This window comes from Eleutherodactylus coqui, chromosome 2 (genome assembly GCF_035609145.1).
Source record: "Eleutherodactylus coqui strain aEleCoq1 chromosome 2, aEleCoq1.hap1, whole genome shotgun sequence".
Classification (NCBI taxonomy): domain Eukaryota; kingdom Metazoa; phylum Chordata; class Amphibia; order Anura; family Eleutherodactylidae; genus Eleutherodactylus; species Eleutherodactylus coqui.
Window position 1 is genome coordinate 47,660,478 of NC_089838.1, and position 12,404 is coordinate 47,672,881.

Sequence of the window (12,404 nt, forward strand, 5' to 3'; positions counted from 1 at the left end):
AAGCTCGCTACATGCAGATATATACAGCCACCACAAGGGGGAGCTCGCTACATGCAGATATATACAGCCACCACAAGGGGGAGCTCGCTACATACAGATATATACAGCCACCACAAGGGGGAGCTCGCTACATAAAGATATATACAGCCTCCACAAGGGGGAGCTTGCTACATACAGATATATATACAGCCACCACAAGGGGGAGCTCGCTACATACAGATATATATATACAGCCACCACAAGGGGGAGCTTGCTACATACAGATATATATAAAGCCACCACAAGGGGGGTTGCTCGCTACATACAGATATATACAGCCACCACAAGGGGGAGCTCGCTACATAAAGATATATACAGCCTCCACAAGGGGGAGCTTGCTACATACAGATATATATACAGCCTCCACAAGGGGGAGCTTGCTACATACAGATATATATACAGCCACCACAAGGGGGAGCTCGCTACATACAGCTATATACAGCCACCACAAGGGGGAGCTCGCTACATACAGCTATATACAGCCACCACAAGGGGGAGCTCGCTACATGCAGATATATATATACAGCCACCAAAAGGGGGAGCTCGCTACATGCAGATATATACAGCCACTACTAGGAAGCTCACTACATGCAGATACATACAGCACAAGGAGCTTACTACAAACAGATATATACAGCTACCACTAGGAGAAAGCTCACTACAGGCAGATATATACAGCCACTACTAGGAAGCTCACTACATGCAGATATATACAGCTACCACTAGGAGCTCACTACATGTAGATATACACAGCTACCACTAAGAGGAAGCTCACTACATGCAGATATATAAATCTACTACTAAAGGGAGCGCACTACATGCAGATATATAAAGCCACCACAAGGGGAGCTCACTACATACAGATGTATACAGCTGCCAATAGGCGAGAGCTCTTTACATACAGATGTATACAGCTACCACTAGGAGGGAGCTCACTACATACAGATATATGCAGCCACCACAAGGGGAGCTCACTACATACAGATATATGCAGCCACCACAAGGGGGAGCTCGCTACATACAGATGTATACAGCTACCACTAGGAGGGAGCTCCCTACATGCAGATATATACAGCTACAACTAAAGGGAACTCACTACATGCAGATATATACAGCCACCACAAGGGGGAGCTCGCTACATGCAGATATATACAGCTACTACTAGGAAGCTCACTACATGCAGAAATATACAGCCACCACAAGGGGGAGCTCACTACATGCAGATATATACAGCCACCACATGGGGGAGCTCGCTACATGCAGCTATATACAGCCACCACAAGGGGGAGCTCACTACATGCAGATATATACAGCCACCACAAGGGGGAGCTCGCTACATGCAGATATATACAGCCACCACAAGGGGGAGCTCGCTACATGCAGATATATACAGCCACCACAAGGGGGAGCTCGCTACATGCAGATATATACAGCCACCACAAGGGGGAGCTCGCTACATGCAGATATATACAGCCACCACAAGGGGGAGCTCGCTACATGCAGATATATACAGCCACCACAAGGGGGAGCTCGCTACATGCAGATATATACAGCCACCACAAGGGGGAGCTCGCTACATGCAGATATATACAGCCACCACAAGGGGGAGCTCGCTACATGCAGATATATACAGCCACCACAAGGGGGAGCTCGCTACATGCAGATATATACAGCCACCACAAGGGGGAGCTCGCTACATGCAGATATATACAGCCACCACAAGGGGGAGCTCGCTACATGCAGATATATACAGCCACCACAAGGGGGAGCTCGCTACATGCAGATATATACAGCCACCACAAGGGGGAGCTCGCTACATGCAGATATATACAGCCACCACAAGGGGGAGCTCGCTACATGCAGATATATACAGCCACCACAAGGGGGAGCTCGCTACATGCAGATATATACAGCCACCACAAGGGGGAGCTCGCTACATGCAGATATATACAGCCACCACAAGGGGGAGCTCGCTACATGCAGATATATACAGCCACCACAAGGGGGAGCTCTACATACAGATATATACAGCCACCACATGGGGGAGCTCACTACATACAGATATATACAGCCACCACAAGGGGGAGCTCACTACATACAGATATAAACAGCCACCACAAGGGGGAGCTCATTGCATACAGACGTATACAGCCACCACAAGGGGGAGCTCATTGCATACAGATATACAGCTTCCACTAAGAGAAAGCTCACTACATACAGATATATACAGCCACTACAAGGGGTAGCTCACTACATACAGATGTATACAGCCACCACAAGGGGGAGCTCAATACATGCAGATGTATACAGCTACCACTAGGAGGGAGCTCACTACATGCAGATATATACAGCTTCCACAAGAGGGAGCTCACTACATACAGATATATGCAGCCACCACAAGGGGAGCTCACTACATACAGATATATGCAGCCACCACAAGGGGGAGCTCGCTACATACAGATGTATACAGCTACCACTAGGAGGGAGGGAGCTACCTACAGATATATACAGCCACCACAAGGGGGAGCTCACTACATACAGATATATACAGCCACCACAAGGGGCAGCTCACTACATACAGATATATACAGCCACCACTAGGGGGAGCTCGCTACATACAGATATATACAGCCACCACTAGGGGAAGCTCGCTACATACAGATATATACAGCCACCACTAGGGGGAGCTCGCTACATACAGATATATACAGCCACCACTAGGGGGAGCTCGCTACATACAGATAAATACAGCCACCACTAGGGGGAGCTTGCTACATACAGATAAATACAGCCACCACTAGGGGGAGCTCGCTACATACAGATAAATACAGCCACCACTAGGGGGAGCGTGCTACATACAGATATATACAGCCACCACAAGGGGGAGCTCGCTACATGCAGATATATATATATATATATACATACAGCCACCACAAGGGGGAGCTCGCTACATGCAGATATATATACAGCTACTACTAGGAAGCTCACTACATGCAGATATATGCAGCCACCACAAGGGGGAGCTCGCTACATGCAGATATATACAGCCACCACAAGGGGGAGCTCGCTGCATGCAGATATATACAGCCACCACAAGGGGGAGCTCGCTGCATGCAGATATATACAGCCACCTCCAGGGGGAGCTCGCTGCATGCAGATATATACAGCCACTTCCAGGGGGAGCTCGCTGCATGCAGATATATACAGCCGCCTCCAGCGGGAGCTCGCTGCATGCAGATATATACAGCCGCCTCCAGGGGGAGCTCGCTGCATGCAGATATATACAGCCGCCTCCAGGGGGAGCTCGCTGCATGCAGATATACACAGCCGCCTCCAGGGGGAGCTCGCTGCATGTAGATATATACAGCCGCCTCCAGGGGGAGCTCGCTGCATGCAGATATATACAGCCGCCTCCAGGGGGAGCTCGCTGCATGCAGATATATATATACAGCCGCCACAAGGGGGAGCTCGCTGCATGCAGATATATATACAGCCGCCACAAGGGGGAGCTCGCTGCATGCAGATATATATATATACAGCCGCCACAAGGGGGAGCTCGCTGCATGCAGATATATATATATACAGCCGCCACAAGGGGGAGCTCGCTGCATGCAGATATATATATACAGCCGCCACAAGGGGGAGCTCGCTGCATGCAGATATATATATACAGCCACCAAAAGGGGGGGCTCGCTACATGCAGATATATATATATACAGCCACCAAAAGGGGGGGCTCGCTACATGCAGATATATATATATACAGCCACCACAAGGGGGGGCTCGCTACATGCAGATATATACAGCCACCACAAGGGGGAGCTCGCTACATGCAGATATATACAGCCACCACAAGGGGGAGCTCGCTACATGCAGATACATACAGCCTCCACAAGGGGGAGCTCGCTATATACAGATATATATACAGCCTCCACAAGGGGGAGCTCGCTACATACAGATATATATACAGCCGCCACCAGGGGGAGCTCGCTACATACAGATATATATATACAGCCGCCACCAGGGGGAGCTCGCTACATACAGATATATATATACAGCCGCCACCAGGGGGAGCTCGCTGCATACAGATATATATACAGCCGTCACCAGGGGGAGCTCGCTGCATGCAGATATGGGCAGCCGCCACCAGGGGGAGCTCGCTGCATGCAAATATGGGCAGCCGCCACCAGGGGGAGCTCGCTGCATGCAGATATGGGCAGCCGCCACCAGGGGGAGCTCGCTGCATGCAGATATGGGCAGCCGCCACCAGGGGGAGCTCGCTGCATGCAGATATGGGCAGCCGCCACCAGGGGGAGCTCGCTGCATGCAGATATGGGCAGCCGCCACCAGGGGGAGCTCGCTGCATGCAGATATATACAGTATCTGACACCTGAGTTCTGATCCCTATGGAGGTTTATAGATGTTGTTGGAGGGATGGTCCTACATTTTTTATTTATTTTTTTCTCAATCGTACTTTCTCCCTGCTGAGCCTTCTCTCCTGCCCCCAGGTCTCCACAGCTGACTGGCTGAGCTCCACAGCACGAACATCTTCTCTCGATGTCACTTTGGATCAAGAGGTTTTTCTGTTATTTCAAGGACCTGGACATGAGCAAATTACTGCAGAGCTAAAAACCATCCTGCAGACGCTGGTGAGTGGGGCAGTTGGAGTGTTTTGGCGACTATGATGGCAGCTGGCGATGATGATGGTGTGCGCTCTTTATAGATGGGAATTAAAAAGCTGTCTCAGTACTGTCCGTGGTCCTTCGAGGAGGAGCTCCATCTAGCTTCACTTTCTGCCATAGCCAGAGGTGCTCCAAGCCTTTATGCAATCTTAGGTGAAGTGTGGAATGGTGCAAAAAATACCCCAAAACATTCACTTAACAGGCATTGAAGTGCCAATACACAAGTCTCAAATGGTACAAATAGGTTTTGGTTATCTTATCAATGGTACAAATAGAATACTATTGATGTATACCTCAGGATAGGTCATCAATTGTTGATCGCTTGGGGTCCGTCGATGGGGACCCCGACTGATCAGCTGACTGGTGCGCCTGCTGACAGCACCAGCCACTTCTTAGAGGTTGGAGCAGAGACTTCCCCTCCGACCACTGTGTAATTGCAATGTTGTCAGTGGGCGCACAGCAGATCAGTCGGGGTCCCCATCGACGGACCCCAGGCAATCAACTATTGATGACCTATTGATCTCATCAATAGTATTCTCCAAACGGCTTTAACTGCTTGTGTTGCTGCCTGGCCAGCTCTGCCGGCAATTCTTGATCAGCCATTAATATAGCCAATGAAATGAGTTATCCCTCGGAGGTCCTGCAAACTGCCGCCTGAGGCTACAGGCTTGGGTCGCCTCATGACACAGACTAACCTCACCATATCTTAAAGGGTTGACAAAGGACAGCGTCCATGTAGGCCATGATCTCAATTACTAAGGGCTGGTGATGCGCTGCATCTGTGGGTGGTGATACAGGAGCCTTTATTTCACTGGCATTCTGATGCCAAAAGGGTTTATAGGCACATGGAGGTGAGAGCCTTGTTATATGCTGGGGATCTGATCATAGCCATGGGGGTGACCTAAAGCCACTGGGCCCCAAAACCGGATCTGCATTAGGGCCCCCCTAACTGGCATGTGCCCTGTATAATACTGGTGTCTAGGACCAAGGTACAGCCATTACCTTCATGCCTTACACCTACCCCACATAGTACGTGTAAGGTGGCGTTTCCCCCCCCCCCCCCCCCTTTTTTTTTTTTTTTTGCATTCAACCCTTATTTTTCTCCTTCTTTCCGCCAGCAAGAAGACACCAGTGTGATGGCCGATCAAGTGCTGCATCCCCTGCAAGAGCTGATGGAGTCAGATGTTGAGGTGAAGGATCTCTCTGGGAAGATGCTGGAGGTAAAAGCATCCACTCTGAGTCCTGATCATCTTCTGTGTCCTGTGAGGTTTACCCCTCACCCTCCTCATCTGGTATTGGGGGAACTCAGGACGGCACCTATGTCAGCCATGCTAATTGTCAACCACACAAGCATTTCAGTGGTGCCATAGAATCATAAAATAGAAGAGTTGGAAGGGACCTCCAGGGTCATCGGGTCCAACCCACTATATCATCCCAGACAGATATTTGTCCAGACTTTGAACACTTCCATTGAAGGAGAACTTGCCACCTCCTGTGGTAACCTGTTCCACTCATTGTTCACCTTCAGTGTCTAATATCTAATTTGTCTCCTCCCTTTCAGTTTCATCCCATTGCTTCTAGTCTGTCCTTGTGCAAATGAGAATAGGGCTGATCCCTCTGCACTGTGACAACCCTCCAGATATTTGTAGACCGCTATTAAGTCTCCCCTCAGCTTTCTTTTTTGCAAGCTAAATATTCCCAGATCCTTTAACCGTTCTTCATAGGACATGATTTGCAGACCGCTCACCATCTTGGTAACTCTTCTCTGAACTTGCTCCAGTTTGTCTTTTTTTAAAGTGGGGTGCCCAGAACTGGACACCGTATTCCAGATTAGGTCTGACCCAGGAAGAGTAGAGGGGGATGATTACCTCACGTGATCTAGGCTCTATACTTCTCTTAATACATCCCAGAATTGTTTGCCTTTTTGGCTGCTGCATCACATTGTTGACTCATGTTCAGTCTATGATCTATTAGTATACCCAAGTCTTTTTCACATGTGCTGCTGCTTAGCCCAATTCTTCCCATTCTGTATGTGCTTTTTTTCATTTTTCTTGCTCAGATGTAGGACTTTGCATTTCTCATTGTTAAACACCATTCTGTTAGTCGCTGCCCGCTGTTCAAGCTTTTCTGGGTCTTTTTGAATCCCCTCTCTCTTCCCTAGTGTTAGCTATCCCTCATAGCTTTGTGTCGTCGGCAAATTTGATTAGTTTCCCATCAATTTCCTCTTCCAGATCACTTATAAAAATGTTGAACTACACTGGGCCTAGGACCGAGCCTTGTGGTATCCCACTTGATACATTATTCTGTTTGGATGTGCATCCATGTATGACCACTCTTTTGAGTACGATCACTCAGCCAGTCGTGAATCCACTTAACAGTTGCCTTGTAGAGATGAGCGAGCACCAAAATGCTCCGATGCTCATTGCTGGAGTCAAACTTTCCATAATGCTCGAGAGCTCGTTTCGAGTAACGAACCCCATTGAAGTCAATGGGAGACTCAAGCATTTTTGTATGGGACTGATGCTCTGTATAGGGGATTATTTGTGAAACACCAGAAAACCTCAAAGTCATGGAAACACCACAGAAACAGATCAGGAATGGCAGGGGCAGCATACATGGCTGCATCTGTGGCTCCCAGGTCCCACTATTAAACCAAAGTGGGGGCAAGAGTCTGGCGTCACCCCCCTAACAATTTACTTTGGACAAAGCCTCATTAGCAAGGCACACGCGCTGGCACATCTTGGCTAAGCATCACACTACCTGCAACCAAGGACAATCACTGCCTGCGGGTAACACCGCTGCCTTTTCTCCTGGGTTACATGCTGGCATTGCTGTTCAACCCCACGCACGACCCTGCGTCCACAGCGCACACAAAATTTTCCCTGTGCAGCGTTCAGCTGGCCTCATGCCACACGCTGGCTTCATAGCCACATCACCCTCATGTCTATTTATAAGTGCGTACTGGATGAGGAGGAATCGGAGGCACACACTGCAGAGGGTTGGCAGGGCTAGGCAGCAACCCTCTTTGAAAGTGTTGGTGATAGCCCACAATGCTGTTGATCGTATGTCAATTTAGCATCAATTCTCATCATTCGAATCCCATACCACCTCCATCACAAAATTGTCAGGAGCTGCAAATGTGGTCATAAAGGGGACTCAGTAGCCAGCACTTCTACACATCTCCACAATGCAGCAATATTCTGTGTGGGAAGCACGTGAGCGGGCCCTGGGTCAGGCTCGGTCCCAGCCTCCACCTTGTGTGACCCAACGTGCCGTGAGTTACATGGCAATGGGAAATCCATGTGTCCCCACCGTTGCGGTGTTGAGCTATCTGACACCTACACAGAATGAAAAGTCTTTAAGTTCCTTGAGCTCACCTATGCTGTGGGTGCACAAAGATGGTATTACACAGGAAGAAATCACAGTCCCCAAACATGGCAGAGTTTAACCCCGCCAAGGACCTCGGCCCATATTTCTGCCCTAGTCAGTCAGTGTATTTGTGCCAGACAGGTAAAACTGTGCAATGGGAAGTCTGTGCCCCCACAGCTTAGGCGGACCCCAGTAACATTTCTGTAGCAAGAGTATAGGCGGACCCCAGTAACATTTCTGTAGCAAGAGTATAGGCGGAGTCCAGTAACATTTCTGTAGCAAGAGTATAGGCGGACCCCAGTAACATTTCTGTAGCAAGAGTATAGGCGGACCCCAGTAACATTTCTGTAGCAAGAGTATAGGCGGACCCCAGTAACATTTCTGTAGCAAGAGTATAGGCGGACCCCAGTAACATTTCTGTAGCAAGAGTATAGGCGGACCCCAGTAACATTTCTGTAGCAAGAGTATAGGCGGACCCCAGTAACATTTCTGTAGCAAGAGTATAGGCGGACCCCAGTAACATTTCTGTAGCAAGAGTATAGGCGGACCCCAGTAACCTTTCTGTAGCAAGAGTATAGGCGGACCCCAGTAACATTTCTGTAGCAAGAGTATAGGCGGACCCCAGTAACATTTCTGTAGCAAGAGTATAGGCGGACCCCAGTAACATTTCTGTAGCAAGAGTATAGGCGGACCCCAGTAACATTTCTGTAGCAAGAGTATAGGCGGACCGCTGTAAAATTGCTGAACGCCGAGGGCAGGTGAAACCCATAAACCTTTTTTTAAAGCTTCAGCTCTGTTGCTTAATTTGTAACAGAGCCTGGAGGCAGCCCTCCGAAAAATTGGTTTCAGTTAAAGTATAAAAATTTTTGAAACTTTTAAAAATTGTAAAAAAAACTTTTACACAGAGCCTTTTGGGCTGCAGAAAACTTGGCAGTTCAGCGTGATGACATGCTGTTTTAGGAAGAGGAGTTTTTTGTGATAGAGGATGCATTCTTCTCCTGTTGCAGTGAAAAGAATCATTAGGTTCCGCTGCTTTCTGCCAGTGGAGAAGAGAAGTCTGGGGAAATCCAGCCTTTGTTCATCTTTATGAGTGTAAGCATGTCGGCACTGGCAGTTGATAGGCAGGCCTGCTTATCCATGATGATTCCCCCCACCCCCAGCTGCACTAAACGCTCTCTCTGACAAGACGCTAGCGGCAGGGCAGGCCAGCACCTCCAGGGCATACAGCGCAAGTTTGGGCCACGTGTCCAATAGTTGTATGGAGCAGAGGCGTCACGGAGGATGGTTGTACAATCGGCTACGTACTCCCTCACCATCTTTTTACAGTGCTCCCTCCAACTCAGCCTTGACTGGGGAGTGGTGACAGTCTTGCAGAGAAGCCATAAAACTGGCAAAGGCCTTGGAGAGTGTTCCTGCCTGCCTGCGCTGGACATGCTGCCTGATCCCCGTGCCTCCCCTGCTAGTTGGCCCTCTGAGCTGTCTTTTGCCACTAGCGCTGTCAGATGGGAACTTTAGCATCACTTTTTCCACCAGGGCCCTGTGGTATTGCATCACTCTCATACCCCTTTTCTCTCTGGGAATGAGGGTGGAGAGGTTCTCCTTATACCGTGGGTCGAAAAGAGTGTACACCCAGTAATCCGTAGTGGCCAGAATGCGTCTAACGCGAGGGTCACGGGAAAGGCAGCCTAACATGAAGTCAGCCATGTGTGCCAGGGTCTCAGTACGCAACACATCGCTATCCTCACTAGGAGGATGACTTTCAGGATCCTCCTTCAGCCCATACACGCTGAACAGATGAGAGGCAAGCAGCATGGGTACCCTCTGCTGTGTGCCCAGCAGTCTCTTCCCCCCCCCCCCCCCCCCCTCCTCCTCCTCCTCCAAAAACGTGCTGAGTATAGACATGAGGGTAGTCTGGCTATGAAGCAACATACTGTCATCCTATCTCCTGTTCCAACCGCAAAGCATCGGCCTTTATGCTTAGCAGCGAACTTCTCAGCAGGCAAAGCAGCGGGATGGTAACGCTAATGATGGCTTCATCGCCGCTCACCATTTGGGTAGACTCATCAAAGTTTCTGAGGACCTGGCAGATTTCTGCCATCCATGCCCACTCCTCAGTAAAGACTTGCGGAGGCTGACTACCACTCTGCCGTCCATGTTGCAGCTGGTATTCCACTATAGCTCTATGCTGCTCGTACAGCCTGGCCAACATGTGCAGCGTAGAATTCCAGCGTGTGGGCACGTCGCACAGCAGTCGGTGCTCTGGCAGCTGAAACAGATGTTGCAGGTCCTCAGGGTGTCTGCGTCCGTGGTGGACTTGCGGAAATGTGCCCAGATGCGGCGCACCTTGCCAAGCAGGTCAGACAATTGGGGGTAGTTTTTCAGAAACCGCTGAACCACCAGATTGAAGACGTGGGCCAGGCATGGCACGTGTGTGAGGCTGCTGAGCCGCAACCAGATTATGGCCGTTGTCACACACGACCATGCCCGGTTGGAGGCTCAGCGGCGAAAGCCAGAGGTCGGTCTGCTCGGTCAGACCCTGCAACAGCTCGGGGACTGTGTGCCTCTTGTCACCTAAGCTGATTAGTTTCAGCACGGCTTGCTGACGCTTGCCCACCGCTGTGCCGCCGCGCGCTACTGACTGCTGGCGACGTGCTCACACTTCTTAATTGAGTGGTAGAGGGTGGGGGTGGGGGGTTTGGAGGAGGTGGTATAAAACGCCGCAGATACCAGCACTGATGTAGGACCCGCTATTCTGGGTGTGGGTAGGACGTGAGCAGTCCCAGGCTCTGACTCGGTCCCAGCCTACACCAAGTTCACCCAATGTGCCGTCAGGGAGATGGTGTCCCTGCTCGCCAGTACTTGTCCACGTGTCCGTGGTTAAGTGGACCTTCCCAATAACCGCATTGATTAGGGCACGATTTATGTTGCGGGAGACGTGCTGGTGTAAAGCGGGGACGGCACAGTGGGAAAAATAGTGGCGACTGGGGACAGAGTAGTGCGGGGCCGCCATCGTGTTTTTGAAAGCCTCCGTTTCCACAAGCCTGTATGGCAGCATCTCCAAGCTGATTGATTTGGCAATGTGCACGTTTAAAGCTTGTGCATGCGGGTGGGTGGCGGCGTATTTTCACTTTCGCTCCAACGCTTAGAGACATTGCTGGATGGAGTGGAGAACCGTGGAGGTGAGGGTGTGGGTGCAGGCCAGGAGTCGCTCATGCCTGCGTCCTGGGAGGGGGATTGGATCTGTGTGGCAGGTTGTGGCACAGGAGAAGAGGGAGTGGTGTGACCCCGGAGGCGGTGAATGGCCTTCGTCCCACCTTGTGGGGTGCTTTGCCATAATATGCCTGCGCATTCTGGTGGCTCCCCGGCTGATCTTGGTGCGACACAGGTTGCACATCACAGTTCGCCGGTCGTCCGCACTCACTAAAAAACATCCACTCCACTGCCTCTTCCAACCTCTCCTGCTGCTGCACTTGCCTCCCCGTCTGAAGACCTGTCCTCAGTAGGCTTGGGAAACCAGGTGGGGGTCAGTCACCTCATCGTCCAGCAGCTCTTCCTCCGAATCCTCTGTACGCTCCTCCCTCGGACTTACTGCCCTTACTTACTACTTCACTGACAGACAACTGTGTCTCCTCATCCTCACCCACAAAAAGCTCTTGAGACAGTTGCCAGAAGTCCCCAGCCTCATCACCCGGACTCGGGGAACTTTACAAAGGTTGGGCATTGGTCACGACAAACTCCTCAGGTGAGATAGGAATCGTTTTTTTCCCCACTCGGCAAGGACCCGAGAACAGTTCCTGGGAGGCTGCCTGCTCAGAATGTCGTTTTCATGGAGTGAGAAGCCTGAGAGGAAGGAGAAGCAGCAGCCAGAGGATTCAGAGTTGCAGTCCCTAGGCCAGGAGTAGTGGACTGCGTAGAAGACTGAGTGGTCGATTCATTGCTTGACGCGTTTTCTGCCATCCACGACAGGACCTGCTCGCACTACTGTTTTGTAATAAAGGTCTACCACGTGGACCCTTAAATTGTGATATGAATCTGGGGAGCCCAGAAACTTGCCTCTCTCCTAAACCCTCAGCAGCCGTCTGTGATTTACCCCGCCCAGGAACTCTGTCTGTGCCCACACCCTCACTTGGACGCCCATGTTCACATCCCTGACTCTTACCCCTACTCCTCATCATGGTGGATTAAGGATAGAGCAGGCTATTCTTAATAAATTACCCCCAAATAAATTACCCCACTGTACAGCGCTGACAACTGTGGCTTAATTCACCGCACACAGAGACTTGTAGATAGCAGAGGCTCTATGCTGTGACTTATT

At 50.4% G+C, this 12,404-nt stretch overlaps 1 protein-coding gene across 1 annotated transcript in view; it reads left to right on the forward strand.

The window, feature by feature from the left end:
• IRAG2 (inositol 1,4,5-triphosphate receptor associated 2) overlaps window positions 1-12,404 on the forward strand; it is a 59,549-nt gene that overhangs the window by 13,941 nt on the left and 33,204 nt on the right. The window contains exons 15-16 of the mRNA XM_066590788.1: window positions 4,547-4,687; window positions 5,839-5,940. Of these exons, the coding sequence (XP_066446885.1) occupies window positions 4,547-4,687; window positions 5,839-5,940 (243 nt within the window). The remainder of the gene's footprint in view (window positions 1-4,546; window positions 4,688-5,838; window positions 5,941-12,404) is intronic.